A 26442-nucleotide genomic window follows, 5' to 3' on the forward strand; every position below is an offset into this window, starting at 1 on the left:
CAATGGAGCGCCGAAGAAATGTAAACTTTTATCATACGTCTGCATTATTGTTCTCATCATATAAAGGGATGGCATATCGCTAAAAGGTGTCATTATGGTGGTACTCTACCCACTGGGTCCAGTACAGATGTGAGAATGAAAGTCACAGAACTGGTCAGCACTCTCTGCCCCAATTTAAGTGGGGCCACACTGTTATTCCATACATAGCAGCAAGAGGCTTCATTGGAAAGTTAAAGGGGTTTTCTACGTTCTCTATGGGGCTGCGGGATAAAGAGCAGTGCTCAGCAGTCCCATAGAGAAGGAGCGGAGGTCCATCATGTGCTCTGCTTCTCTAACGAGGAGGTGCCCCCTTCTGCCGATCAGTGCAGGTCCAAAAAAATGTTTATAGCGCATAATTCAGCTCAGATTTATATGGCAGGCATTCTCAAGTACATCATTTTATTACACTTTTTTTCTTAAAAGGGAACTAACCAGCAGGATTTTGCTATATGAAGTGCAGGCAGTGCCATACTGGCACTAGGATGCGGAATCTTGGTTGCAGAAATATCGGTGCGGGCCTTTGTGTGTCGTGTCCTCTGCATATATTCATCCTCCTGGGTCTTATTGCATTCTCCCTTTTCTTTTAAAAATTGCGCAGCGCTACCATTGCAGTTGTTGGCGGCGCATGCGCATTGCACAGTAATTATGACTTCATTAAAATGGCGCCGGAGTCTGCGCATGCGCGTACCACAAGGTCTTCGGGGGTGGGCCTTTTGTGGGTCAGGTGCCACAGTAATTATGTCATTCTCAAAATACGCATACAACAATCTATGGTATCATTTTATTGAAGACACTAGAGAAGATTGTGAGCGGCATCGATGCGTGCACAGATTTATTTTTTTATACCGGAGCATGTGCCCCTGCCGCTGAGTCTTAACCGCATTGTCTTCAATAAAATGGCGCTGTAGGTCGAAGTATGCACATGCGTGTACTCTGTTGCCATTTTAATAAAGTCATAATTACTGTATAATGCGCATGCGCCGCCAAAAACAGCAATGGAGGTGCAATATTTAAAGAAAAGGGGCCATAAAGACATAATTACAGTACAATGCGCATGCGCCGCCAACAACAGCAATGGAGGCGCAATATTTAAATAAAGAAAAAGGGGGCATGATAGAGGATGCCGGAGGAGGAGGAATAAACGCCGAGGACCCAACCCCACAAAGGCCTGACCCCAATGCTCTCATCAATCAACATGCAGGGCATTTCTTCAACTTTGATTAATGATATTTCAGTAACCAAGCATCGGATCTTCTATAACAGGTTCAGCGTTTTACAGCCTGCACCTGATAGAAAAAAAAAAAAATCTTGCTGGTTGGATCTCTTTAAAGAAAGAAAAAAAAAAAAAAAGACTTTGTAGTTAGAAAATTACCTGATCGTTGTGTAGTGCCTTGATATTCTGCAAATCCATTCTTATGGATGCATTTTCATCCCTCAGCAACTAAAAAAATAAAATAAAATAATAATAATCACCACCGTCAAACACTTCAAGGGTCTCCGGCAGTCTGTGGTGCATATGCAATGCTAAAATTTCGTTCACTACATGTTGTCAAAAGGCGACCGCACAACGCAAATTTGGTTCCGAAAAGTTTGCTGGATTCTTTAATGATAGAATAGTTATTTAAAAAATAAATAAAATTTATATTCTGGAATCAATCAAAAAGAAGGGAATTTTGTTACTTACCGTAAATTCCTTTTCTTCTAGCTCCTATTGGGAGACCCAGACGATTGGGTGTATAGCACTGCCTCCGGAGGCCACACAAAGCAATTACACTAAAAAGTGTAAGGCCCCTCCCCTTCTGGCTATACACCCCCAGTGGGATCACTGGCTCACCAGTTTTAGTGCAAAAGCAAGAAGGAGGAAAGCCAATAACTGGTTTAAACAAATTCACTCCGAAGTAACGTCGGAGAACTGAAAACCGTTCAACATGAACAACATGTGTACCCGAAAAACAACCAAAAATCCCGAAGGACAACAGGGCGGGTGCTGAATCTCCCAATAGGAGCTAGAAGAAAAGGAATTTACGGTAAGTAACAAAATTCCCTTCTTCTTCGGCGCTCCATTGGGAGACCCAGACGATTGGGACGTCCAAAAGCTGTCCCTGGGTGGGTAAAGAATACCTCATGTTAGAGCTGCAAGACAGCCCTCCCCTATAGGGAGGCAACTGCCGCCTGCAGGACTCTTCTACCTAGGCTGGCGTCCGCCGAAGCATAGGTATGCACCTGATAATGTTTGGTGAAAGTGTGCAGACTCGACCAGGTAGCTGCCTGGCACACCTGTTGAGCCGTAGCCTGGTGTCGCAATGCCCAGGACGCACCCACGGCTCTGGTAGAATGGGCCTTCAGCCCTGATGGAACCGGAAGCCCAGCAGAACGGTAGGCTTCAAGAATTGGTTCTTTGATCCATCGAGCCAGGGTGGCCTTAGAAGCCTGCGACCCTTTGCGCTTACCAGCGACAAGGACAAAGAGTGCATCCGAACGGCGCAAGGGCGCCGTGCGGGAAATGTAGATTCTGAGTGCTCTCACCAGATCCAACAAATGTAAATCCTTCTCATACCGATGAACTGCATGAGGACAAAACGAAGGCAAAGAGATATCCTGATTAAGATGAAAAGAGGATACCACCTTCGGGAGAAACTCCTGAATGGGGGCAGCACTACCTTGTCCTGGTGGAAGACCAGGAAGGGAGCCTTGGATGATAGCGCTGCCAGCTTAGACACTCTCCGAAGAGATGTGATCGCTACCAGAAAAGCCACTTTCTGTGATAGTCTAGAAAGTGAAACCTCCCTCAGAGGCTCGAAGGGCGGCTTCTGAAGGGCAACTAGTACCCTGTTCAGATCCCATGGATCTAACGGCCGCTTGTACGGGGGTACGATATGGCAAACCCCCTGTAGGAACGTGCGCACCTTAGGAAGGCGTGCCAAACGCCTCTGAAAAAAGACGGATAGCGCCGAGACCTGACCTTTAAGGGAGCCGAGCGACAAACCTTTTTCTAACCCAGATTGCAGGAAAGAAAGAAAGGTAGGCAATGCAAATGGCCAGGGGGACACTCCCTGAGCAGAGCACCAGGATAAGAATATCCTCCACGTTCTGTGGTAGATCTTAGCGGACGTGGGCTTCCTAGCCTGTCTCATGGTGGCAACGACCCCTTGGGATAATCCTGAAGACGCTAGGATCCAGGACTCAATGGCCACACAGTCAGGTTCAGGGCCGCAGAATTCCGATGGAAAAACGGCCCTTGGGACAGTAAGTCTGGTCGGTCTGGTAGTGCCCACGGTTGGCCGACCGTGAGCTGCCACAGATCCGGATACCACGCCCTCCTCGGCCAGTCTGGGGCGACGAGTATGACGCGGCTGCAATCGGATCTGATCTTGCGTAGCACTCTGGGCAAGAGTGCCAGAGGTGGAAACACATAAGGGAGCCGGAACTGCGACCAATCTTGCACTAGGGCGTCTGCCGCCAGCGCTCTTTGATCGCGAGACCGTGCCATGAAGGTTGGGACCTTGTTGTTGTGCCGGGACGCCATGAGGTCGACGTCCGGCCTTCCCCATCGGCGACAGATTTCCTGAAACACGTCTGGGTGAAGGGACCATTCCCCTGCGTCCATGCCCTGGCGACTGAGGAAGTCTGCTTCCCAGTTTTCTACGCCGGGGATGTGAACTGCGGATATGGTGGAGGCCGTGGCTTCCACCCACATCAGAATCCGCCGGACTTCCTGGAAGGCTTGCCGACTGCGTGTCCCCCCTTGGTGGTTGATGTATGCCACCGCTGTGGAGTTGTCCGACTGAATTCGGATCTGCCTTCCTTCCAGCCACTGCTGGAAGGCTAGTAGGGCAAGATATACTGCTCTGATTTCCAGAACATTGATCTGAAGGGTGGACTCCTGCTGAGTCCACGTACCCTGAGCCCTGTGGTGGAGAAAAACTGCTCCCCACCCTGACAGACTCGCGTCTGTCGTGACCACCGCCCAAGACGGTGGTAGGAAGGATCTTCCCTGTGATAATGAGGTGGAAAGGAGCCACCACTGCAGAGAGTCCTTGGCCGTCTGGGAAAGGGAGACTTTCCTGTCCAGGGATTTTGACTTCCCGTCCCATTGGCGGAGAATGTCCCATTGAAGTGGGCGCAGATGAAACTGCGCAAACGGAACCGCCTCCATTGCCGCCACCATCTTCCCGAGGAAGTGCATGAGGCGTCTTAAGGAGTGCGACTGACTTTGAAGGAGAGCCTGCACCCCAGTCTGTAGAGACCGCTGCTTGTCCAGCGGAAGCTTCACTATCGCTGAGAGAGTATGAAACTCCATGCCAAGATATGTTAGTGATTGGGTCGGTGACAGATTTGACTTTGAGAAGTTGATGATCCACCCGAACGTCTGGAGAGTCTCCAGTGCAACAGTCAAGCTGAGTTGGCATGCCTCTTGAGAGGGTGCCTTGACCAGTAGATCGTCCAAGTAAGGGATCACAGAGTGTCCCTGAGAGTGCAAGACTGCTACCACTGCCGCCATGATCTTGGTGAACACCCGTGGGGCTGTCGCCAGACCAAATGGCAGAGCTACGAACTGAAGATGGTCGTCTCCTATCACGAAGCGTAGAAAGCGTTGGTGCTCTGTAGCAATCGGCACGTGGAGATAAGCATCCTTGATGTCTATTGATGCTAGGAAATCTCCTTGAGACATTGAGGCAATGACTGAGCGGAGGGATTCCATCCGGAACCGCCTGGCGTTCACATGCTTGTTGAGCAGTTTTAGGTCCAGAACAGGACGGAATGAGCCGTCCTTTTTTGGCACCACAAAGAGATTGGAGTAAAAACCTTGACCTCGTTCCTGAAGAGGAACAGGGACCACCACTCCTTCTGCTCTTAGAGAATTCACCGCCTGCAGAAGGGCATCTGCTCGGTCGGGATGTGGGGAAGTTCTGAAGAACCGAGGCGGAGGACGAGAACTGAACTCTATCCTGTACCCGTGAGATAAAATGTCTGTTACCCACCGGTCTTTGACCTGTGGCAGCCAAATGTCGCAAAAGCGGGAGAGCCTGCCACCGACCGAGGATGCGGAGGGAGGCGGCCGAAAGTCATGAGGCAGCCGCCTTGGAAGCGGTACCTCCGGTTGCTTTCTTGGGGCGTGAGTGAGCCCGCCAGGAATCAGAGCTCCTTTGCTCTTTCTGAGTCCCTTTGGACGAGGAGAATTGGGGCTTGCCCGAGCCTCGAAAGGACCGAAACTTTGACTGCCACTTCCTCTGTGGAGGTTTGCTTGATCTGGGCTGGGGTAAGGAGGAGTCCTTACCTTTGGACTGTTTAATGATTTCCGCCAATTGCTCACCAAACAGTCTGTCTCCAGATAATGGCAAGCTGGTTAAACATTTTTTAGAAGCAGAATCTGCTTTCCATTCCTTTAACCACAAGGCTCTGCGCAAAACTACAGAGTTGGCGGATGCCATTGAGGTACGGCTCGTAGAGTCCAGTACCGCATTGATAGCGTAGGTCGCAAACGCAGACATTTGCGTAGTTAGGGACGCCACTTGCGGCACTGCTGGACGTATGAGAGAGTCCACCTGTGCCAGACCAGCTGAAATAGCTTGGAGCGCCCACACGGCCGCGAATGCTGGAGCAAACGACGCGCCAATAGCTTCATAGACAGATTTCAACCAAAGGTCCATCTGTCTGTCATTGGCATCTTTAAGTGAAGCCCCATCCTCCACTGCAACTATGGATCTAGCTGCAAGCCTGGATATTGGAGGGTCCACTTTTGGACACTGGGTCCAGCGTTTGACCACGTCAGGGGGAAAAGGATAACGTGTATCCTTAAGGCGTTTAGAAAAACGCTTGTCCGGATAAGTATTGTGTTTCTGGATGGATTCTCTGAAGTCAGAGTGGTCCAGAAAAGTACTCAATTTACGCTTGGGATACAGGAAATGGAATTTCTCCTGCTGTGCAGCTGCCTCCTCTGCAGAAGGGGCTGGGGGAGAAATATCCAACAGCCTATTGATGGCCGCTATAAGGTCATTTACCATGGCGTCACCATCTGGCGTATCCAAATTGAGTGCGGCGTCAGGACAAGACTCCTGATCACCCACCTCTGAGCCATCATATAGAGACCCTTCTCGCTGAGACCCTGATCCGCGTGATGACGTGGAGGGTCTCTCCCAGCGAGCTCGCTTAGGCGGACTGGGACTGTCATCGGAGTCAGAGCCCTCAGCCTGTGATGCCTGGGACCCCCTTGAATTACGGATTAATTCCAGCTGAGGGGGGCCGGGGAACATAGACACAGCGGTGTCCATGGTCTGAGCAACTGGCCTGGACTGCAAGGTCTCCAGGATTTTTGTCATAGTCACAGACATTTTATCAGCAAAGACTGCAAATTCTGTCCCCGTCACCGGGGTAGGGTTCACAGGCGTCTCTGCCTGGGCTACCACCACAATAGGCTCTGGCTGACGAAGTGCCACTGGGACTGAACATTGCACACAATGAGAGTCGTTGGAGCCTGCTGGTAGATTAGCCCCACATGCTGTACAAGCAGTGTATACAGCCCGTGCCTTGGCACCCTTGCGTTTTGCGGATGACATGCTGTTGTCTCCTCAAAGCAATATAGGGTGTACAGCCAAGAAGCGACCTTACAGTGCAGTACACAAATATAACACTGTGGCACTAGTGGGGCCGCACGTATGTGCTGCTTACCGCCCGCTTAGCGCGGGTGTGTGGTCGCCAGAAACCCCTAGCCTGGGTCCCTCAGAGCCTGCGTCCGTTCTCCAGCCAGACTGCATGTGTATAATGGCTGCCCGCGTCCTGGGGAGCTGCAAGCCTGGGGGCGGGCCTAGGGCGTGCACAGAGAAAAAAGCGCGAAGCCTGTGTCCTACTGTGCTCAGTGAGAGGGCTGGAGCATGTAAATCGTGCTCCAGCCCTCGGCGCTGCCGATTGAACAACGTCTCTCCCCTACCCTGATTGACAGGGTGGGGGGCGTTAACGAAGTGGAGCTAGGCCGCAGAAAACCGGGGACTAAAGTTAGAAGCGCCGCCGCCGTAAAAGCGCGGTCGGCGCGTCCCCGGCGCACTACAAGTCGCAGCTGCGCCGCCGCTCCAGGGGCGGTCGGCGCGGCGATCCACACACATAAAGTCCCCCAGTAATCTGCGGGGATTATAAGCCCAGCGCACAGCGCTACAGTCCCCGGCGCACTAGCACACCCAGCAAGCCTGGGGTGTGCGTGGCCTGCCATACGGGGACACAGAGTACCTGAAAGTTGCAGGGCCTTGTCCCTGAACGGCACTCCCGCTCCACATCCAGCAGGTTCAATGGGTCTGTGGATGGAGCCCGGCCTCAGGGCTTGGTGGCCGGTAAGATCCCACTTCCTCAGAGCCCCTCAGGGGGATGGGGAAGGAAAACAGCATGTGGGCTCCAGCCTCCGTACCCGCAATGGGTACCTCAACCTTACAAACCACAAGTGGGGTAAGAAGGGAGCATGCTGGGGGCCCCATATGGGCCCTCTTTTCTTCCATCCGATATAGTCAGCAGCTACTGCTGACTAAACAGTGGAGCTATGCGTGGATGTCTGACCTCCTTCGCACAAAGCAGAAAACTGGTGAGCCAGTGATCCCACTGGGGGTGTATAGCCAGAAGGGGAGGGGCCTTACACTTTTTAGTGTAATTGCTTTGTGTGGCCTCCGGAGGCAGTGCTATACACCCAATCGTCTGGGTCTCCCAATGGAGCGCCGAAGAAATCCTCTTTAGAAAGAATATAGTGAATGCAAACAACTTCTGCTTCCGGTCCTATACCTCTCAGAAATGGATATGTATTGGTTCTATACTAATCCGAAAGTCTGGATACTGCATTGGGCCCCTTTCACACTGCGTTCAGATCTCCGTTCAGGGGTCCAGTCGGGGCTACCGTCCGAACCCCAGCAAAAAGGGTTTCGGATGTATGCACCAAAGGGGCCATCAACTATAATGGTGCAGACGGAGTCACCATGTGCTCTGCCATTCACCATATTCGGGAATATATGCTTACTGGAGACAGACACCCAGACATATTACCGTATTTTTTGGACCATAAGACGCACCCTGGTTTTAGAGGGGGAAAAAAAGAGAATTTTGTTTACTTACCGTAAATTCATTTTCTTATAGTTCCGTATTGGGAGACCCAGACCATGGGTGTTTAGCTTCTGCCTCCGGAGGACACACAAAGTACTACACTCAAAAGTGTAGCTCCTCCCTCTGAGCTTATACACCCCCTGGAGAACCAGATCTAGCCAGTTTAGTGCAAAAGCTGAAGGAGAATAGCCACCCACAAGTAAAAACAGAGCAAAAGCCGGAACAACCGGAGACTCTGTCAACAACAACAGCCGGTGAAAACACGCGGAACAAGAAATTGCCAACGGGCAACAGGGAGGGAGCTGGGTCTCCCAATACGGAACTATAAGAAAAAGAATTTACGGTAAGTAAACAAAATTCTCTTTTTCTTTATCGTTCCTTTGGGAGACCCAGACCATGGGACGTCTCAAAGCAGTCCATGGGTGGGAAATAAACAGAAAAACTGAGAAGTAGGCAGAACCTAACTTCACAAATGGGCGAAAGCCGCCTGAAGGATGCGTCTGCTCAAGCTCGCATCTGCCGAAGCATGAGCATGCACTTTGTAGTGCTTCGAAAAGGTATGCAGGCTAGTCCAAGTGGCAGCCTGACAGACTTGTTGAGCCATAGCCTGGTGCCTGAAAGCCCAAGAGGCACCGACAGCTCTGGTCGAGTGTGCCTTGATCCCCGGCGGGGGAGGCACCTGAGAACACTGGTAGGCGTCCGAAATGGTTGACCTAATCCAACGGGCTAAGGTCGGCTTAGAAGCAGAGAGGCCCTTGCGCCGACATTTGGTTAGCACAAAAAGAGAAGTGCACCGCCTAAGAGCAGCGGTGCGAGACAGATAGATCCGGAGAGCACGCACCAGATCCAGAGTATGCAGCGCTTTTTCAAAGCGATGAACAGGAGCCGGACAAAAGGAAGGTAGGGTAATGTCCTGGTTAAGGTGGAAAGGAGAGACCACCTTAGGAAGAAAGTCCGGAGTCGGACGGAGAACCACCTTGTCTTGATGAAAAACGAAAAAAGGTGACTCCGAAGAGAGCGCAACCAAATCGGAGACTCTCCTGAGGGAAGTTATGGCCACTAGAAAGACCACTTTCTGTGAAAGCCGAAACAAAGAAACCTCCCTAAGAGGCTCAAAGGGGGGGGGGGTTTCTGCAAAACCGTGAGAACCAAATTGAGGTCCCAGGGATCCAAGGGCCGCCGGTAAGGTGAATGATGTGAGACGCGCCCTGCATGAAGGTGCGGACCTGAGCCAGCCGAGCGAGACGCCGCTGGAACAGCACTGACAGAGCTGAGACTTGTCCCTTGAGAGAGTTGAGGGACAGTCCTAGCTGCAGACCGGACTGTAGAAAGGACAGAAGGGTCGGCAAGGAAAATGGCCAAGGAGGATGGCCGGAAGAGCGACACCAGGACAGGAAAATTTTCCAAGTCCTGGGATAGATCTTGGCGGAGGAAGACTTAAGGGCCCGAGTCATAGTGGAGATTACTTCAGGAGGGATACCAGAAGCCGTTAAGATCCAGGACTCAAGAGCCACGCCGTCAATTTGAGAGCCGCAGAATTCAGGCGGAAAAGAAGGGAATTTTGTTTACTTACCGTAAATTCCTTTTCTTCTAGCTCCAATTGGGAGACCCAGACAATTGGGTGTATAGCTACTGCCTCCGGAGGCCACACAAAGTATTACACTTAAAAGTGTAAGGCCCCTCCCCTTCTGGCTATACACCCCCCCGTGGGATCACGGGCTCCTCAGTTTTAGTGCAAAAGCAAGAAGGAGGAAAGCCAATAACTGTTTTAAATACAAATTCAACCCGAGAAACAGCCTCGGAGAACTGAACTGTTCAACATGAACAACATGTGCACCCGAAAAAAACAAACTTTCTAAGAAAACAGGGCGGGTGCTGGGTCTCCCAATTGGAGCTAGAAGAAAAGGAATTTACGGTAAGTAAACAAAATTCCCTTCTTTGTCGCTCCTAATTGGGAGACCCAGACAATTGGGACGTCCAAAAGCAGTCCCTGGGTGGGTAAAAGAATACCTCGTGATAGGGCCGTCAAACAGCCCTTTCCTACAGGTGAGCCACCGCCGCCTGAAGGACTTGTCTACCTAGGCCGGCATCCGCCGAAGCGTAGGTATGCACCTGATAATGCTTGGTAAAAGTGTGCAGACTCGACCAGGTAGCCGCCTGGCACACCTGCTGAGCCGTAGCCTGGTGCCGTAATGCCCAGGACGCACCCACGGCTCTGGTAGAATGGGCCTTCAGCCCTGATGGAATCGGAAGCCCAGCCGAACGGTAGGTGTGAAGAATTGGTTCCTTGATCCACCGCGCAAGGGTGGATTTGGAAGCTTGCGACCCTTTACGCTGACCAGCGACAAGGACAAAGAGTGCATCCGAGCGGCGCAGAGACGCCGTGCGGGAAATGTAGATCCTGAGTGCTCTCACCAGATCCAATAAATGCAAACCCTTTTCAAATTGGTTAACTGGATGCGGACACAAAGACGGTAAAGTGATATCTTGATTGAGATGAAAGGAAGATACCACCTTGGGAAGAAATTCTGGAATTGGACGCAGAACTACCTTGTCCTGGTGAAACACCAGGAATGGAGATCTGCATGATAACGCCGCCAGCTCGGACACTCTCCGAAGAGACGTGACCGCCACTAGAAAGGCCACTTTCTGTGAAAGACGAGAAAGGGAAACCTCCTTCATAGGCTCGAAAGGCGGCTTCTGGAGAGCAATTAGAACCTTGTTCAGGTCCCAGGGCTCCAACGGCCGCTTGTAAGGGGGGACGATATGACAAACCCCTTGCAGGAACGTGCGTACCTGAGGAAGTCGCGCCAGGCGTTTCTGAAAAAATACGGATAGCGCGGAGACTTGACCTTTAAGGGAGCCAAGCGACAAACCTTTTTCCAACCCAGACTGCAGGAAGGAAAGAAAAGTAGGCAATGCAAAAGGCCAGGGAGAAACTCCCTGAGCAGAGCACCAAGATAGGAATATCCTCCACGTCCTGTGGTAGATCTTGGCGGAGGATGGCTTCCTAGCCTGTCTCATGGTGGCAACCACTTCATGAGATAAACCTGAGGCCGCTAGGATCCAGGACTCAATGGCCACACAGTCAGGTTCAGGGCCGCAGAATTCAGATGGAAAAACGGCCCTTGAGACAGCAAGTCTGGACGGTCTGGTAGTGCCCACGGATGGCCTACCGTGAGGTGCCACAGATCCGGGTACCACGACCTCCTTGGCCAGTCTGGAGCGACGAGAATGGCGCGGCGGCAGTCGGACCTGATTTTGCGGAGCACTCTGGGCAACAATGCCAGAGGTGGGAACACATACGGTAGCCGGAACTGCGACCAATCTTGAACTAAGGCGTCTGCCGCCAGAGCTCGGTGATCGTGAGACCGTGCCATGAAAACCGGGACTTTGTTGTTGTGCCGTGACGCCATCAGGTCGACGTCCGGCATCCCCCAGCGGCGACAGATTGCATGTCTGACCTCCTTCGCACAAAGCATAAAAACTGAGGAGCCCGTGATCCCACGGGGGGGTGTATAGCCAGAAGGGGAGGGGCCTTACACTTTTAAGTGTAATACTTTGTGTGGCCTCCGGAGGCAGTAGCTATACACCCAATTGTCTGGGTCTCCCAATTAGGAGCGACAAAGAAACGGACCTTGTGAGAGAAGGTCTGAACGGTCCGGAAGATGCCACGGCATCTCTACGGACAGATGGAGCAGGTCTGGGTACCAAGCTCGCCTGGGCCAGTCCGGAGCAATGAGAATGACTCGACGGGCCTCCATTCTGATCTTGCGCAGGACTCTGGGCAAGAGAGCTAGAGGGGGAAACACGTAGGACAGACGAAACTGGGACCAGTCTTGAACCAGAGCGTCCGCGGCGAAGGCCTGAGGATCGTGGGAGCGGGCCACGTAAACAGGAACCTTGTTGTTGTGACGGGATGCCATTAGGTCCACGTCCGGAGTGCCCCATTTGCGGGAGATTGACTGAAAAACTGCCGGGTGCAGGGACCTCTCGCCACTGTCCACGGTTTGACGGCTGAGATAATCTGCCTCCCAGTTTTCCACGCCTGGGATGTGGACTGCGGATATGGTGGACTTGGAGTCCTCCGCCCATTGAAGGATGCGTTGTACCTCCAACATTGCCAGGCGGCTGCGTGTCCCGCCTTGGTGATTGATGTAGGCAACCGCTGTCGCGTTGTCCGACTGGACTCGGATGTGCCTGCCCGCCAGCAGATGGTGAAAAGCTAGGAGAGCCAGAAGCACGGCTCTGGTTTCCAGCACATTGATCGAAAGGGCTGACTCGGACGGAGTCCAAGTGCCCTGCGCTCTGTGGTGGAGACATACCACTCCCCAGCCGGATAGACTGGCATCCGTGGTGAGGATCACCCAGGACGGGGCCAGGAAGGAGCGCCCCTGGGACAGGGAGAGGGGCCGAAGCCACCACTGAAGAGAGCTCCTGGTCCGTGGCGACAGAGCCACTAACCTGTGTAAGGAGGAAGGCCGCTTGTCCCAACAGCGGAGAATGTCCAGCTGCAGGGGACGCAGATGGAACTGCGCAAAGGGAACAGCCTCCATTGACGCCACCATTTGATCCAGCACCTGCATCAGGCGCCTGAGGGTATAACGGCGGGGCCTCAGCAGAGAGCGCACCGCCATTTGGAGGGACTGCTGTTTGACTAAGGGCAACTTCACAAGTGCCGGCAAAGTCTCGAACTGCATCCCTAGGTACGTGAGACTCTGGGTCGGAGTCAGAGTGGATTTGGGAAGATTGACAAGCCACCCGAATTGGGCTAGAGTGGCGAGAGTGAGCGAGACACTCCGCTGACAGTCCGCGCTGGATGAAGCCTTGACCAGAAGGTCGTCCAGGTAAGGAATCACTGCCAACCCCTGTAGGTGCAGGACCGCAATCACTGCTGCCATGACCTTGGTGAATACCTGAGGAGCTGTGGCCAACCCGAAGGGGAGAGCCACGAATTGGAAATGATCTTCTTCGATTGCAAAACGTAGCCAACGCTGGTGTGAAACTGCAATTGGCACATGCAGATAGGCATCTCTGATGTCGATGGACGCCAGGAAATCCCCTTGGGTCATTGAGGCAATGACTGATCGCAGAGACTCCATGCGAAAGTGCCGCACCTGAACATGCTTGTTGAGAAGCTTGAGATCCAGGATGGGCCGGAAGGTACCGTCCTTTTTTGGGACTAGGAAGAGATTTAAGTAGAAACCTCTGAACCGTTCCCGGGCGGGAACCGGTACAATTACTCCGTTGGCCTGCAAAGATGCCACGGCCTGTGAGAAGGCGGCGGCCTTGGAGCAGGGGGGAGTTGAGAGAAAAAATCTGTTTGGCGGGCTAGAAGAGAATTCTATCCTGTAGCCGTGGGAGATGATATCCCTTACCCACTGATCGGAGACGTGTTGAAACCACGCGTCGCCAAAGTGGGAGAGCCTGCCACCGACTAAGGACGTTGCTGGCGCGGACAGATATCCACGAGGAGGCTGCCTTAGCGGCAGCACCTCCTGCGGTCTTCTGTGGATGCGCTTTCGGGCGCCAGTTGGATTTCTGGTCCTTGGCTGAGTTAGTGGACGAGGCCGAGGGCTTAGAGGACGACCAGTTGGAGGAACGAAAGGAGCGAAACCTCGACTGATTCCTACCCTGGGCAGGTTTCCTGGTTTTGGTTTGTGGCATGGAAGTACTCTTCCCGCCAGTAGCTTCCTTAATAATTTCATTCAGCTGTTCTCCGAACAGCCGGGACCCAGCAAAAGGGAGCCCAGCAAGGTGGTACTTTGAAGAAGCATCTGCCTTCCACTCTCGAAGCCACAAGATCCTGCGGATAGCGAGGGAATTAGCCGAAACCACCGCAGTGCGGTGAGAAGCCTCCAGCATGGCAGACATGGCATAGGATGAAAAAGCTGAAGCTTGGGAAGTTAAGGCAACCATTTCGGGCATAGATTCCCTGGTGAGGGAATGCATCTCCTCTAGAGAAGCAGAGATGGCTTTGAGAGCCCACACTGCTGCAAAAGTCGGGGAAAACGAGGCCCCCGCCGCTTCATATACGGATTTGGCCAGAAGGTCAATCTGGCGGTCAGTGGAATCCTTAAGGGAGGTGCCATCAGCCACCGACACAACGGTCCGGGCTGAGAGCCTAGACACCGGGGGGTCTACCTTTGGGGAATGAGCCCACTCCTTGACCACCTCAGGTGGAAAGGGGAAACGGTCATCAGAACCACGCTTTGGGAAGCGTTTGTCAGGACAGGCCCTGGGCTTGGTCACAGCGGCCTGAAAACTGGAGTGGTTAAAGAACACACTCTTTGCTCTCTTAGGCGAGGTAAACTGGTGCTTTTCTGCCAGAGAGGGTTGCTCCTCTGATACTGGCGGATTGAGATCCAGTACAGAATTAATGGAAGCAATGAAGTCACTAAGATCTGAGTCACTTTCAGACAGATCAATGGGGTACATGGAGGTAGCCTCCGAGCCCCCTGTAAAGGCATCCTCCTCATCCTGCGAGTCAGCTCCTGAATCAGAGCCGCGGGATGAGGAGGGAGAGGGAACCCTGCGTCTCTTCTCAGGAGGACGGGGTCTGGGACCAGATGATGAATCCTCTGTGAGCTCCGGTCCTGAGAGACCCCTAGCAGCAGAGGCACCCTGTGAAGGGGGCTGATGCATGGTCAGCAAAGTCCTGGACAGAAGTCCCATGGACTCAGCAAAAGACTGGGAGATAGACCTAGAAAAGGATTCTACCCAAGCCAGGGGTTCAGCTACAGGAGCAGGAGCAGCCTGAGAGACCACTGGGGGTGAGACTCAAGGCTGTGGCACCGCCAAGTTAGAGCAGGCATCACAATGTGGATAGATGCTCGGTTCAGGCAGCAGGAGCTTACATGCAGTGCATACTGAATAAAGCTTTGGAGCCTTGCTCCTCGTGTGAGACATGCTGCTGGAGTGGGGGCTCTGAAAGAGAATGAACCCCAGAGAGTATATACAGAGGTCCACAACCAGAGGTTGTGGCTTACCAGACCGCTGAAGCGGTGTTGTGTGCCCTCCAGATCCCGAAGCCCGGACCTCCAAACACAGCAGGGATGCAGAGCGCAGACCAGCGCTGAGTGAATCTCTGAGAAAATGGCCGCCGGAGCGAAGAGAGGGGGCGGGACTTGCTTGAAGAGCGGGATCTGGAGGGCCATAGAAACCTACAGGGGAGGAGACACGCACAGCAGTGGGGAGTGTCCCTCCCCTGTGCAGAACGGCCGCCGGGCGGAGCCGAGCCTGTCCCTCGGCATGAGTGACATGCGAGGGCAGTGAACAGAAACTAGGCCTCCGGCGAAGCCAGGGTCTAAATTTGAGCGGCGAGGCCGACGCGCAGGCACCATCGGCGCGGTTCTCGTGCGACAGCTAGAGAACCCGCCGGAAATGTCAATAAACACAGCAAGCACACTCTCCCCAAACAATAAAGCACAGGGACCCCCAATATATAAACGTCTCAGGTACTTAGCTGTCGAGACGCAGGGCCAGGTCCCTGGGGATGAGTGCTCCGGTCCAGCAGGGTCCTGAAGGGCTGCGGATGAAGACCGGTCTCCTGCCAGGCATGGAGACCGTGCTGGCTCCCACTTCAAGCCAGAGTCCAGGAGGGATGGTGAAGGAGCGCAGCATGTAAGGCTCCAGCCTGGGAATCAACCTTAACAACACCGCCGACACAGTGGGGTGAGAAGGGACATGCCGGGAGTCCAGACGTGGACCCGCTTTTCTTCAAACTCTTTCCAAAAATCAAACAAATCAGATGAGAATGCATGTGTGGATGTATGCCTCCTGACACAAAGCGATAAACTGACTGGGTCTGCTCACCAGGGGGTGTATAAGCTCAGAGGGAGGAGCTACACTTTTAAGTGTAGTACTTTGTGTGTCCTCCGGAGGCAGAAGCTAAACACCCATGGTCTGGGTCTCCCAAAGGAACGATAAAGAAAATACGGTATACTCCCGAAAATGGTGCACAACAGAGCACACGGCAACTCCATCTGCACCATTACAGTCAAAGGCCCTATCAGCGCATATGTCCAAAACCCATTTTGCAGTGGTTTGGATAGAAGCTCTGACGAGACCACTGAACAGAAATCTGAACAAAATGTGAAAGGGGCCTTAAAGGAATTTCAGTGTATGTATAAAGCAATTCCTCTCCATAGTTACCCGTAAAGCCTCCTCTTTGTTTGCCACCTCAATGAGTCCTGCCTCCAACAACTCCTCAACAGTTTTGAGTTTTTCGTCCTTTTCTTCAATGCTTAAAAAGAATGCAAAATAGTGAAATGTTACCATAAAAGAGAAGAAACACAAAATGACTGAAAGTGTCCAGTTGCCATATCGCGCCAGAATGGAAGTGAATGTGGATCTATTGCCATAGGCCATACATGAGCTTGCAAATCAGTAGACCACATATCAGTATGGGCATTGTGGTCTGTATGCGGACCATGAAGGATCAGGGAATTTCTACTTAAGCAATTCCCTAAATTATTGCATAAGCTGCCTACAATGATGACTGTTGTGAATGTCAGTTATGCTTTGGCTGCTGTGAGGCTCCCTCTTGTGGCCAGGAATGGTTTGGACAGAGACCAGGTGTGTTGAGCTATGGGCGTTTCCATTGCTAACTCTCTGCCTATTTAAACCCTGGTCTGATAGCAGGCTATGCCGGATGTCAGTTGTTCCATGTACACCAGCCTGCTTCATCCTGCTCCAGACCACATCTACACCAGATAAGTGCTTGGCTCTTTATTTGTTGTTTGGTTCTTTTTGCTCTTATCTGAGTTTGTCATTTGCTGTGGTTATTGTCAGTTTATTTGCATGCAGGGATCTTCCCTCTCAGTTGCTTAGCTGGGAAGCTCCCTGCAGCTATGTTTGGAGTATTGCTCCTATAAGTCCATGTGTTTGTTTCTTCTTGAATTTGTAATGGTTCCTGCTTTCTATTCATTGGTATGACAAGAGCGCCTGGTATAGGACGGAGTTCTGATCTAGTGATCTGAGGGTTTTTTGAACTATCAGGTTGTTGGATTTTTGCAGGGTTTTTCTCTGGCCACCATCAGTCCCTTTCCTGTCCTGTCCTGTCCTCTCCTATCATCTATCTGTGTATTGTGTTTTCCTATATCACCGCAGTCTTTGAATGTGGGGGGCTTGCTATTCTTTATCTATTTTCTGAGGCAGAGAGTTATTAATCTTTCCTTCCTTTAGGATAGTTAGTTCTCCGGCTGGGTTCGCGGTGCACAGGATGTTAGTTCACCCCTCGGCTACTTCTAGTGTTGATGGTTAGTAAGGGGATGGCGGCCAGATTAGTTGCGAATGCTCTTGTCACCTTTTACCAATGATTTGTGGTGGTCTTCCATGGTTCCGGGTCATAACAGATGACCTAACACACATCGGCTAAATAAATGAATATTTCTAATATCTCTCCATCCAATATATAACTGATATCAATAACAAGAGAATGGTTTACATGACAATGAAATTACAAGAGTATAATAGTACATGGTATGCACCTACCTCTTCTCCATCTGAACAAGCGCTTCTTTGTGGCTCTGATGGGAAGGAGAAAGAATCAGAGTCCATAAGAATCATCTCACGTACAAAATACTGTATCTGACTAATTATCAATCTATGTTGGTGTGTGTAAATAACCCAAAATCTGCCTAAGAAATAAAAGAAATCTGAAAAGCCTAAAAATCTATAGTGTTCAGTGAATGTCTAAAGAATAAAAAAAGTATAAGAACTGGCTACAATCCTAAAAGATATCTGTATGTGTAAGGCCCCTTTCACACATCAGTTTTTTGCCGTCAGTCACAATCCGTTTTCCTCGACAGATACATCGCAGATTGTGGCTAAACTGATGCAACGGATCCGTTTTTCGATGGATCCAACTGGGGGGGGCTAAATAATAATTGTTGCATGCTCCGTTAAAAAAAAAAAAAAAAAAAAAAAGAATTTGTTGCCGGATTCCGTCATATGATGGATGATGACGGATCCAGCGCCCATAGGCTTCCATTCTACCAAACGACGGACGGTGAGGGATCCAGCGCCCATAGGCTTCCATTCTACCAAACGACGGACGCCGACGGATTCAGCGCCCATAGGCTTCCATTCTACTAAACAACGGACGCCGACGGATCCAGCGCCCATAGGCTTCCATTCTACCAAACGGCGGACAGTGACGGATCCTGCGCCCATAAACTTCCCTTCTACCAAACGACGGACGGTGACGGATCCAGCGCCCATAGGCTTCCATTCTACCAAACGGCGGACAGTGACGGATCCTGCGCCCATAAACTTCCCTTCTACCAAACAACGGACGGTGACGGGTCCAGCGCCCATAGGCTTCCATTCTACCAAACGACGGACGGTGACTGATCTAGTGTCCATAGGCTTCCATTCTACCAAACGACGGACGGTGACGGATCCGTCACTGCCTGTTTATTCAACGTACAGAAAAAAGTTACTTTGGCCATCGTCCGGACAAACATTTTTTGACAGATCCGCCGAACGACAGATGAAACGTGAGGCAATTTGTCGCTAATACAAGTCTATGAGAAAAACGGATCCAGCGGCATCAGTCGCCAGATCCATTTTTTCAAAATTCGATGGATTGTGACTGATGGCAAAAAACTGGTGCGTGAAAGGGGCCTAAGTGACCAGTCTCATCATCTGTAACGTTGTCTGATTAGTCAGAGGCGCGTGTTTGATCTCAGCTTTACCCGGTCCTGAGACTGTTCCTGCAGCTTCTGCACCTGGGCCTGCAACTCATTATTGAGATTTTGGAGAGTCTGAAATGACAAGGAAATTGGATTTATCAATGAGAGATAAGTCTACAGCACACCTACTAAATAACAATGCACAGCAACTCCCGCAATGCATGAGGCATCAAAGCATAGTCTGATTTAGGGATGTCAGAAAAAAGTTCCCCAATTCAGGCAGTGGGGCGAAGGGGGGGGGGGGGGTTTGCCAACAAGCGCCCAGGGTTGGGGGAAGGGCCCCGAGGGAAGAGGGCGCAGAGGGTGGGTGGGGGGGGGGGGGGAGCCCGAGGGAAGAGGAAAAAAGGGGGTCGCAGAGGAAAGAGGGGGGGCGGGGTCGCAGAGGAAAGAGGGGGGGCGGGGTCGCAGAGGAAAGAGGGGGGGCGGGGTCGCAGAGGAAAGAGGGAGGGCGGGGTCGCAGAGGAAAGAGGGAGGGCGGGGTCGCAAGGGGAAGAGGGCGGGGTCGCAAGGGGAAGAGGGCGGGGTCGCAAGGGGAAGAGGGCGGGGTCGCAAGGGGAAGAGGGCGGGGTCGCAAGGGGAAGAGGGCGGGGTCGCAAGGGGAAGAGGGCGGGGTCGCAAGGGGAAGAGGGCGGGGTCGCAAGGGGAAGAGGGCGGGGTCGCAAGGGGAAGAGGGCGGGGTCGCAAGGGGAAGAGGGCGGGGTCGCAAGGGGAAGAGGGCGGGGTCGCAAGGGGAAGAGGGCGGGGGCGCAAGGGGAAGAGGGCGGGGGCGCAAGGGGAAGAGGGCGGGGGCGCAAGGGGAAGAGGGCGGGGGCGCAAGGGGAAGAGGGCGGGGGCGCAAGGGGAAGAGGGCGGGGGCGCAAGGGGAAGAGGGCGGGGGCGCAAGGGGAAGAGGGCGGGGGCGCAAGGGGAAGAGGGCGGGGGCGCAAGGGGAAGAGGGCGGGGGAGCAAGGGGAAGAGGGCGGGGGCGCAAGGGGAAGAGGGCGGGGGCGCAAGGGGAAGAGGGCGGGGGCGCAAGGGGAAGAGGGCGGGGGAGCAAGGGGAAGAGGGCGGGGGAGCAAGGGGAAGAGGGCGGGGGAGCAAGGGGAAGAGGGCGGGGGAGCAAGGGGAAGAGGGCGGGGGAGCAAGGGGAAGAGGGCGGGGGCGCAAGGGGAAGAGGGCGGGGGGCGCAAGGGGAAGAGGGCGGGGGGCGCAAGGGGAAGAGGGCGGGGGGCGCAAGGGGAAGAGGGCGGGGGGCGCAAGGGGAAGAGGGCGGGGGGCGCAAGGGGAAGAGGGCGGGGGGCGCAAGGGGAAGAGGGCGGGGGGCGCAAGGGGAAGAGGGCGGGGGGCGCAAGGGGAAGAGGGCGGGGGGCGCAAGGGGAAGAGGGCGGGGGGCGCAAGGGGAAGAGGGCGGGGGGCGCAAGGGGAAGAGGGCGGGGGGCGCAAGGGGAAGAGGGCGGGGGGCGCAAGGGGAAGAGGGAGAGGGGGCGCCGGGGGAAGAGAGAGAGGGGGCGCCGGGGGAAGAGAGAGGGGGCGCCGGGGGAAGAGAGAGGGGGCGCCGGGGGAAGAGAGAGGGGGCGCCGGGGGAAGAGAGCGGGGGCGCCGGGGGAAGAGAGCGGGGGCGCCGGGGGAAGAGAGAGGGGGCGCCGGGGGAAGAGAGCGGGGGCGCCGGGGGAAGAGAGCGGGGGCGCCGGGGGAAGAGAGCGGGGGCGCCGGGGGAAGAGAGCGGGGGCGCCGGGGGAAGAGAGCGGGGGCGCCGGGGGAAGAGAGCGGGGGCGCCGGGGGAAGAGAGCGGGGGCGCCGGGGGAAGAGAGCGGGGGCGCCGGGGGAAGAGAGCGGGGGCGCCGGGGGAAGAGAGCGGGGGCGCCGGGGGAAGAGAGCGGGGGCGCCGGGGGAAGAGAGCGGGGGCGCCGGGGGAAGAGAGCGGGGGCGCCGAGGGAACAGAGAGGGCGCCGAGGGAACAGAGAGGGCGCCGAGGGAACAGAGAGGGCGCCGAGGGAACAGAGAGGGCGCCGAGGGAACAGAGAGGGCGCCGAGGGAACAGAGAGGGCGCCGAGGGAACAGAGAGGGCGCCGAGGGAACAGAGAGGGCGCCGAGGGAACAGAGAGGGCGCCGAGGGAACAGAGAGGGCGCCGAGGGAACAGAGAGGGCGCCGAGGGAACAGAGAGGGCGCCGAGGGAACAGAGAGGGCGCCGAGGGAACAGAGAGGGCGCCGAGGGAACAGAGAGGGCGCCGAGGGAACAGAGAGGGCGCCGAGGGAAGAGAGGGCGCAGAGCCTCTTTACATGTGACAGGTTCCTTTTAATAACCGTGAAGCAAAGCTGCAAATACCTGGTGATCCTCCACAGTACTGGTCATTCTTGCAAGCTCTGCCTCCAGAGCTTTGATCTTACCATCCTTTTCCACCATACTGAGGGGAGGAGAAACAAGCACATATGTAGTTGGCCAATAAGCTCAACACTAGACTCTTACATTCTATTCTAAGTTTTCAGCAGACTCCTTACCATCACAGACAGGATTACAATGACTGAATGCACCTCTGCATATAGCAGCTCACAGGATCCACCATTCAAAATAGGCAACGTTATAAATGCTACTCAGCTGTGACATGGCCATATCTGTTTATGCTCAAGGGAATGTGTAACCAGAAAATGATACACTGATTAAAATAACTTTTGAAGACATACATATATATATATACACATACATACATATATATACACATACATACATATATATACACACATACATATTATATATACACATATATATATATATACACATACATATATTTATTTATATTATTATTAGATTTTTTTTCTTTTTCCATTAAAACTTTGACATATCACTAATAAAAAAAAAAAAAAGTTGCCATTTTTAGGCTGGAGACTAGGCCTAAATTTAGACTTTTTTCACATGAACATTAGCAGCAATAGACAGACTCAGCAGACTTTATCATATTAAAGTATGTAATAAGCATGCACTTAGGGTAACGGTCATTGCGTAGGGAAGGGGAATAGGCAAGTTATGACATCGCGTATTGTGAATGGTGGGTCCTGTTTTATCTGCTTTATATAGAAATTCCATTGTACAGGAGAAGGAAGAGGTGAGCTGTGACATCTATTAGGCAAGGATGGATCATATGTTATCTACTGTAAATACAGGAGTTATCCATCATTGAACAGGAGGATGTGAGCTGACACATCATACTGAATGGTGGATCCTGTTTACAATCATTATACTGAAGGGGAGGAGGTGAGCTGTAATATCTATTGTGAAAGGTGGATCCTGTGTAATCTGCTGTATACAGAGGTGTTATTAGTCATCGTACATGAGGTGGAGGAGGATGGGAAACTGTGACATTACCTATTGTGAACGATCAATCCTGTGCGATCTGCTGTATATAGAGGTGTTATCTGTACTTGTACCAGAGGAAGAGGAGAGCTGTGACATCACCAATCAGGATTGGTGGAGTTTGTGTTATCGACTGGATGTAGAGGTGTTTTCATTCATTGTTAAAGAGGAGGAGGTGAGCTGAGGTATCACCGAGAATGGTGGATCGTGATATCAGCCATTGCACAGGAGGAGAAAGGTGAGCTGTGACATCTGTGAATGGCAGAACCTGTATTATATACTGTATATAGAGGTGTTACCAGTCATGGTATAGGAGGAGGAGGTGAGCTGTGACATCACCTATTGTGAATGGTGAATCCTGTGCTATCTACTATATCTAGAGGTATCTATCATTAAAATTCTGTCTGTGATAATGAGACTGCTGAAAAACCCATATAGAGCAAGAAGTAGAATAAGGCTCAAGTAAAAGTGCAAGATTTCTGATGGTTTTTCTAAATTTGCAGATTACTATCTATATATAAAATATATCAAATAAATATACAAAAATACAATACAAAAGATTTGACATAAAAAATAGGTTATTTTAATGACATTTCTTTTAAAGCTGGATGACGACTTAGCTTTCCCAGACTCCAGAACACCAGTTGGGTTTGTGTCTTAACCTAAATAGATATGCTATTCAGGTCCCAGGAAAGCCGGGTGACAAACCTATGAAGGAGAAGTACCTGCATTGTCATCCATCTTTACAGGTAACACAAAGCGAAAATGATACGACGTCAGCCGTCCACATTCATTTTTAGGTTTCTGTCCCATATAGAATAGAATTAGTATAGGGGATACTAGAACAGCCTGTAAGTCATATACCATACCTCTTCTCCATTTTTTCCAGTGACTGAGCAGCAGCGGACTGAAACAGAAAATACAGAGGCTATTAGAATCTGCTGGCATCACATAGTATATAGATACGCTAGGATATAGGCAGGAATATCTTCTGAGTGACTCAAAGTTTTATAGGTGGGGGGGGGGGTCTGACTCACAGGAAAGCCGAGCTCATGTGAATATTCCCTATCCCGGGTACCCTATATGATGCGACACGTCACCCATAAAGACTATATTATTATACATCTCAATAAATGAGACATAGGACAGTGAACAGATAACAACTGTATACCAAGAGTCCGTTCCCAAATACAGTCAATAGGTGGATGCAGCACTGCATGCCATTCCATGTGGAATAGGAGACACTGTTATAGTAATACAATCATTAGTTTCACGTAAGCCGTGGGTTTCAATGAATGGGACAAAATCAAGTAAAATAGCAACAAATGCATAAACAAACTCAAACCATGAAAATTATAAAAGGGGACCCCCTGACACGCGTTTCGGAAGGAAGCCAAACGGCGAAACGAACCGTTTTATACACTGAACAGTTAAAGAGGTATAACATGGCACGATTCACTTCTGCAAAGGAGATAAGCGGTGCCGATGGAGTTACAACTTACATACTTGTCAAAGCGACTGCACGATCAGCGGGTATTGTGCACATGCCCTGTTCATTGGCCTAAAACACGTACATGCATCTAGGCCGAAGTTTGGGGGTCGTTGGGTCATCTGCAGTGTTCACCTTCAATGTGGAAGTGACAGGTGCTGGATAGGGATGAGCAAACTGCTCGGTGCTCATGTACAGAGTATAATGGAAGTCACTTGGGACCTAAAACATTTTTCCAGAAGATTTTTCCAAAAATGCTCAAGTTCTCCATTGACTTCCATTATACTCTGTAAAACAAGTACAGAGCAGTTTGCTCATCCCTAGTGCTAGATAACCACTTTAATTGCTTTGTGTCTATAAAAACCAACCATAAAAGGGCCGATGTCCAACATCTACTTTGTCCATTGAATTATTCTTCTATAAGTGCAATATTGCACATATGGACCCTCCTTACCTGTTCACTCTTTGCAGCCTGAACACCCTGCAGCTCGGCCTTTAGTGATTGGTTTTCTCTCTGTAGTGTCTGGAAGAGATTGAGATGTCAGTGTGACCAGCCCGTCAGTCACATAAAGACAGAAAACTGGTGGGCCAATACTGAAGAAAATGCCCTCGATTATTACAAGCCAACATCCCACTACATGCAGACCACTATAAAGGGAAACAACCAGTTTCAATTGCCCAAATCACAGGCAGACATAGCATTGATGTAAAACCTGTGTAGCCGCACAGGGGCCCAGGTGGTAAGGGGTCCACCGAGTCCTCCAAAGCAATAAGCAGCTTGTCACAGACAAAAAGGAGCCCTTATACTATTTTTGCACAGGGACCTCCTCTTACCTGTGTCCGCCACTGGCCCAAATAGTAAGAGCCAAATAAGTAGTGTTCTGCAACTTATGGCACTACCCTCAGCAGCGATAGTTGGGTTTGCAGCTGTATACTGGGAGTAGCAGCTTCACTAATGCTGGAAAGTTATAGTTTAGGGACCACCATAATAGATTGTGAGCCTCTGCTTTATAGCTAATGACATGCCGTTAAGCGCTCTCCAGATGAGGATTACAGGAATCCATTGGGAAAAACGGGAACCTATTGAGCGGGAATCCACTGGGAAAAAACGGGAACCTATCGAGCCAGAGTCCATTGGGAAAAAGGGGAACCTATTGAGCCGGAATCCACTGGGGGAAAAAACCAGGAACCTATCGAGCCGGAATCCACTGGGAAAAAACGGGAACCTATCGAGCTGGAATCCATTGGGAAATATGGGAACCTATCGAGCCAGAGTCCATTGGGAAATACGGGACCCTACTGAGCGAGAATCCATTGGGAAATACTGGAACCTATCGAGCCAGAATCCATTGGGAAATACGGGAACCCATCGAGCGAGAATCCATTGGGAAATACGGGAACCTATCGAGCGAGAATCCATTAGGAAATCCGGGGACTGTAGTAATAAGCGCGGCCGTGATATATGCACGGTCAGCGCGGAAGTCCCCGGCGCACCACAAGTCCCAGCCGCGTCGCAGTCCCAGCGGCCGGCGCGACCGTTCTCCCTGAGTCTACCCACTCAGCTAAGCTGAAGTGAGGAAATGGCACAAGCGCAGCAGCGCTGTTGTCCCCGGCGCACTAACACACCCAGCAATGCTGCGGTGTGCGCGCGTATGCACGGGGACACAGAGTACCTTGACGGAGCAGGGCCATGTCCCTGACGATACTCAGCTCCATATCCAGCGGCTTCTCCAGGGGCTGCGGATGGAGCACGGTCTCAGTGCCTGGAGACCGGTAAAATCCCACTTCGCCCAGAGCCCTAATGGGGATGGGGAAGGAATCAGCATGTGGGCTCCAGCCTCCGTACCCGCAATGGGTACCTCAACCTTAACAAGCACCACCGACAGAAAGTGGGGTGAGAAGGGAGCATGCTGGGGGCCCTGTATGGGCCCTCTTTTCTTCCATCCGACATAGTCAGCAGCTGCTGCTGACTAAACAGTGGAGCTATGCGTGCGTGTCTGACCTCCTTCGCACAAAGCAAAAACTGAGGGACCCGTGCTCCCACGGGGGGGGGGGGGGTGTATAGCCAGAAGGGGAGGGGCCTTACACTTTTAAGTGTAGTACTTTGTGCGGCCTCCGGAGGCAGTAGCTATACACCCAATTGTCTGGGTCTCCCAATTAGGAGCGAAAAAGAAATACGGGAACCTATCGAGCCAGAATCCATTGGGAAATACGGGAACCTATCGAGCCAGAATTCATTGGGAAATACGGAAACGAGCTGGAATCCATTGGGAAAAAACATGAACCTATCGAGCCAGAATCCCTTGGTAAAAATGGGAACCTATCGAGCCAGAATCCATTCGGAAATATGGTAACCTATGGTAAATGCCATTCTAGACTTGCCCAGGACTCGTACATTACCTTTAGTTCCTCTCCGCTGTTTGCGAAATTGGCTTGTTCAAGAGCAACAGCATCTTTCACCTGCCGGATCTCCTTGTCCTTCTCTTCAATTCTGCAAAGACAATATGATATACCTCTTACTGGTGGAGATACATATACAGAAGCAGTCATTGCACGCAATATTCATCACGTTCCAGGGATTGATACCAACAGAGGGAACTAGACCAAGACCAATGCACGGCTCCCCAAGTGCCTAAATTACAATTTCATGGTACTCAAAGACTACCTTGTATGTGGCTCTCCGGAAAACCCCACCAACTGTGTGGCATGGATGGGAAAGAGTGGATTTGCCATCACTAGGGAGGACATCATTAAAGAGGTTGTCCACTACTTTTACATTGGATGGCCTATCCTTAGGTCATTGTCAGATTGG

The 26442-nt window shown here is 51.9% G+C and overlaps 1 protein-coding gene across 12 annotated transcripts in view; it reads right to left on the minus strand.

Annotated features, from left to right (window-relative positions):
* The window catches only part of KTN1 (kinectin 1), a 256665-nt gene that overhangs the window by 111706 nt on the left and 118517 nt on the right, over positions 1-26442 (minus strand). For all 12 annotated transcript variants that reach the window (XM_075329993.1, XM_075329992.1, XM_075329990.1 and 9 more), the window contains 8 exons: positions 26031-26121; positions 24085-24153; positions 23011-23048; positions 21119-21197; positions 18816-18884; positions 17611-17645; positions 16270-16360; positions 1412-1480 (listed from right to left, as the gene is read on the minus strand). In XM_075329993.1, coding sequence (XP_075186108.1) covers positions 1412-1480; positions 16270-16360; positions 17611-17645; positions 18816-18884; positions 21119-21197; positions 23011-23048; positions 24085-24153; positions 26031-26121 — 541 coding nt within the window. The remainder of the gene's footprint in view (positions 1-1411; positions 1481-16269; positions 16361-17610; positions 17646-18815; positions 18885-21118; positions 21198-23010; positions 23049-24084; positions 24154-26030; positions 26122-26442) is intronic.

This window comes from Anomaloglossus baeobatrachus, chromosome 12 (assembly GCF_048569485.1).
Source record: "Anomaloglossus baeobatrachus isolate aAnoBae1 chromosome 12, aAnoBae1.hap1, whole genome shotgun sequence".
Lineage (NCBI taxonomy): Eukaryota > Metazoa > Chordata > Amphibia > Anura > Aromobatidae > Anomaloglossus > Anomaloglossus baeobatrachus.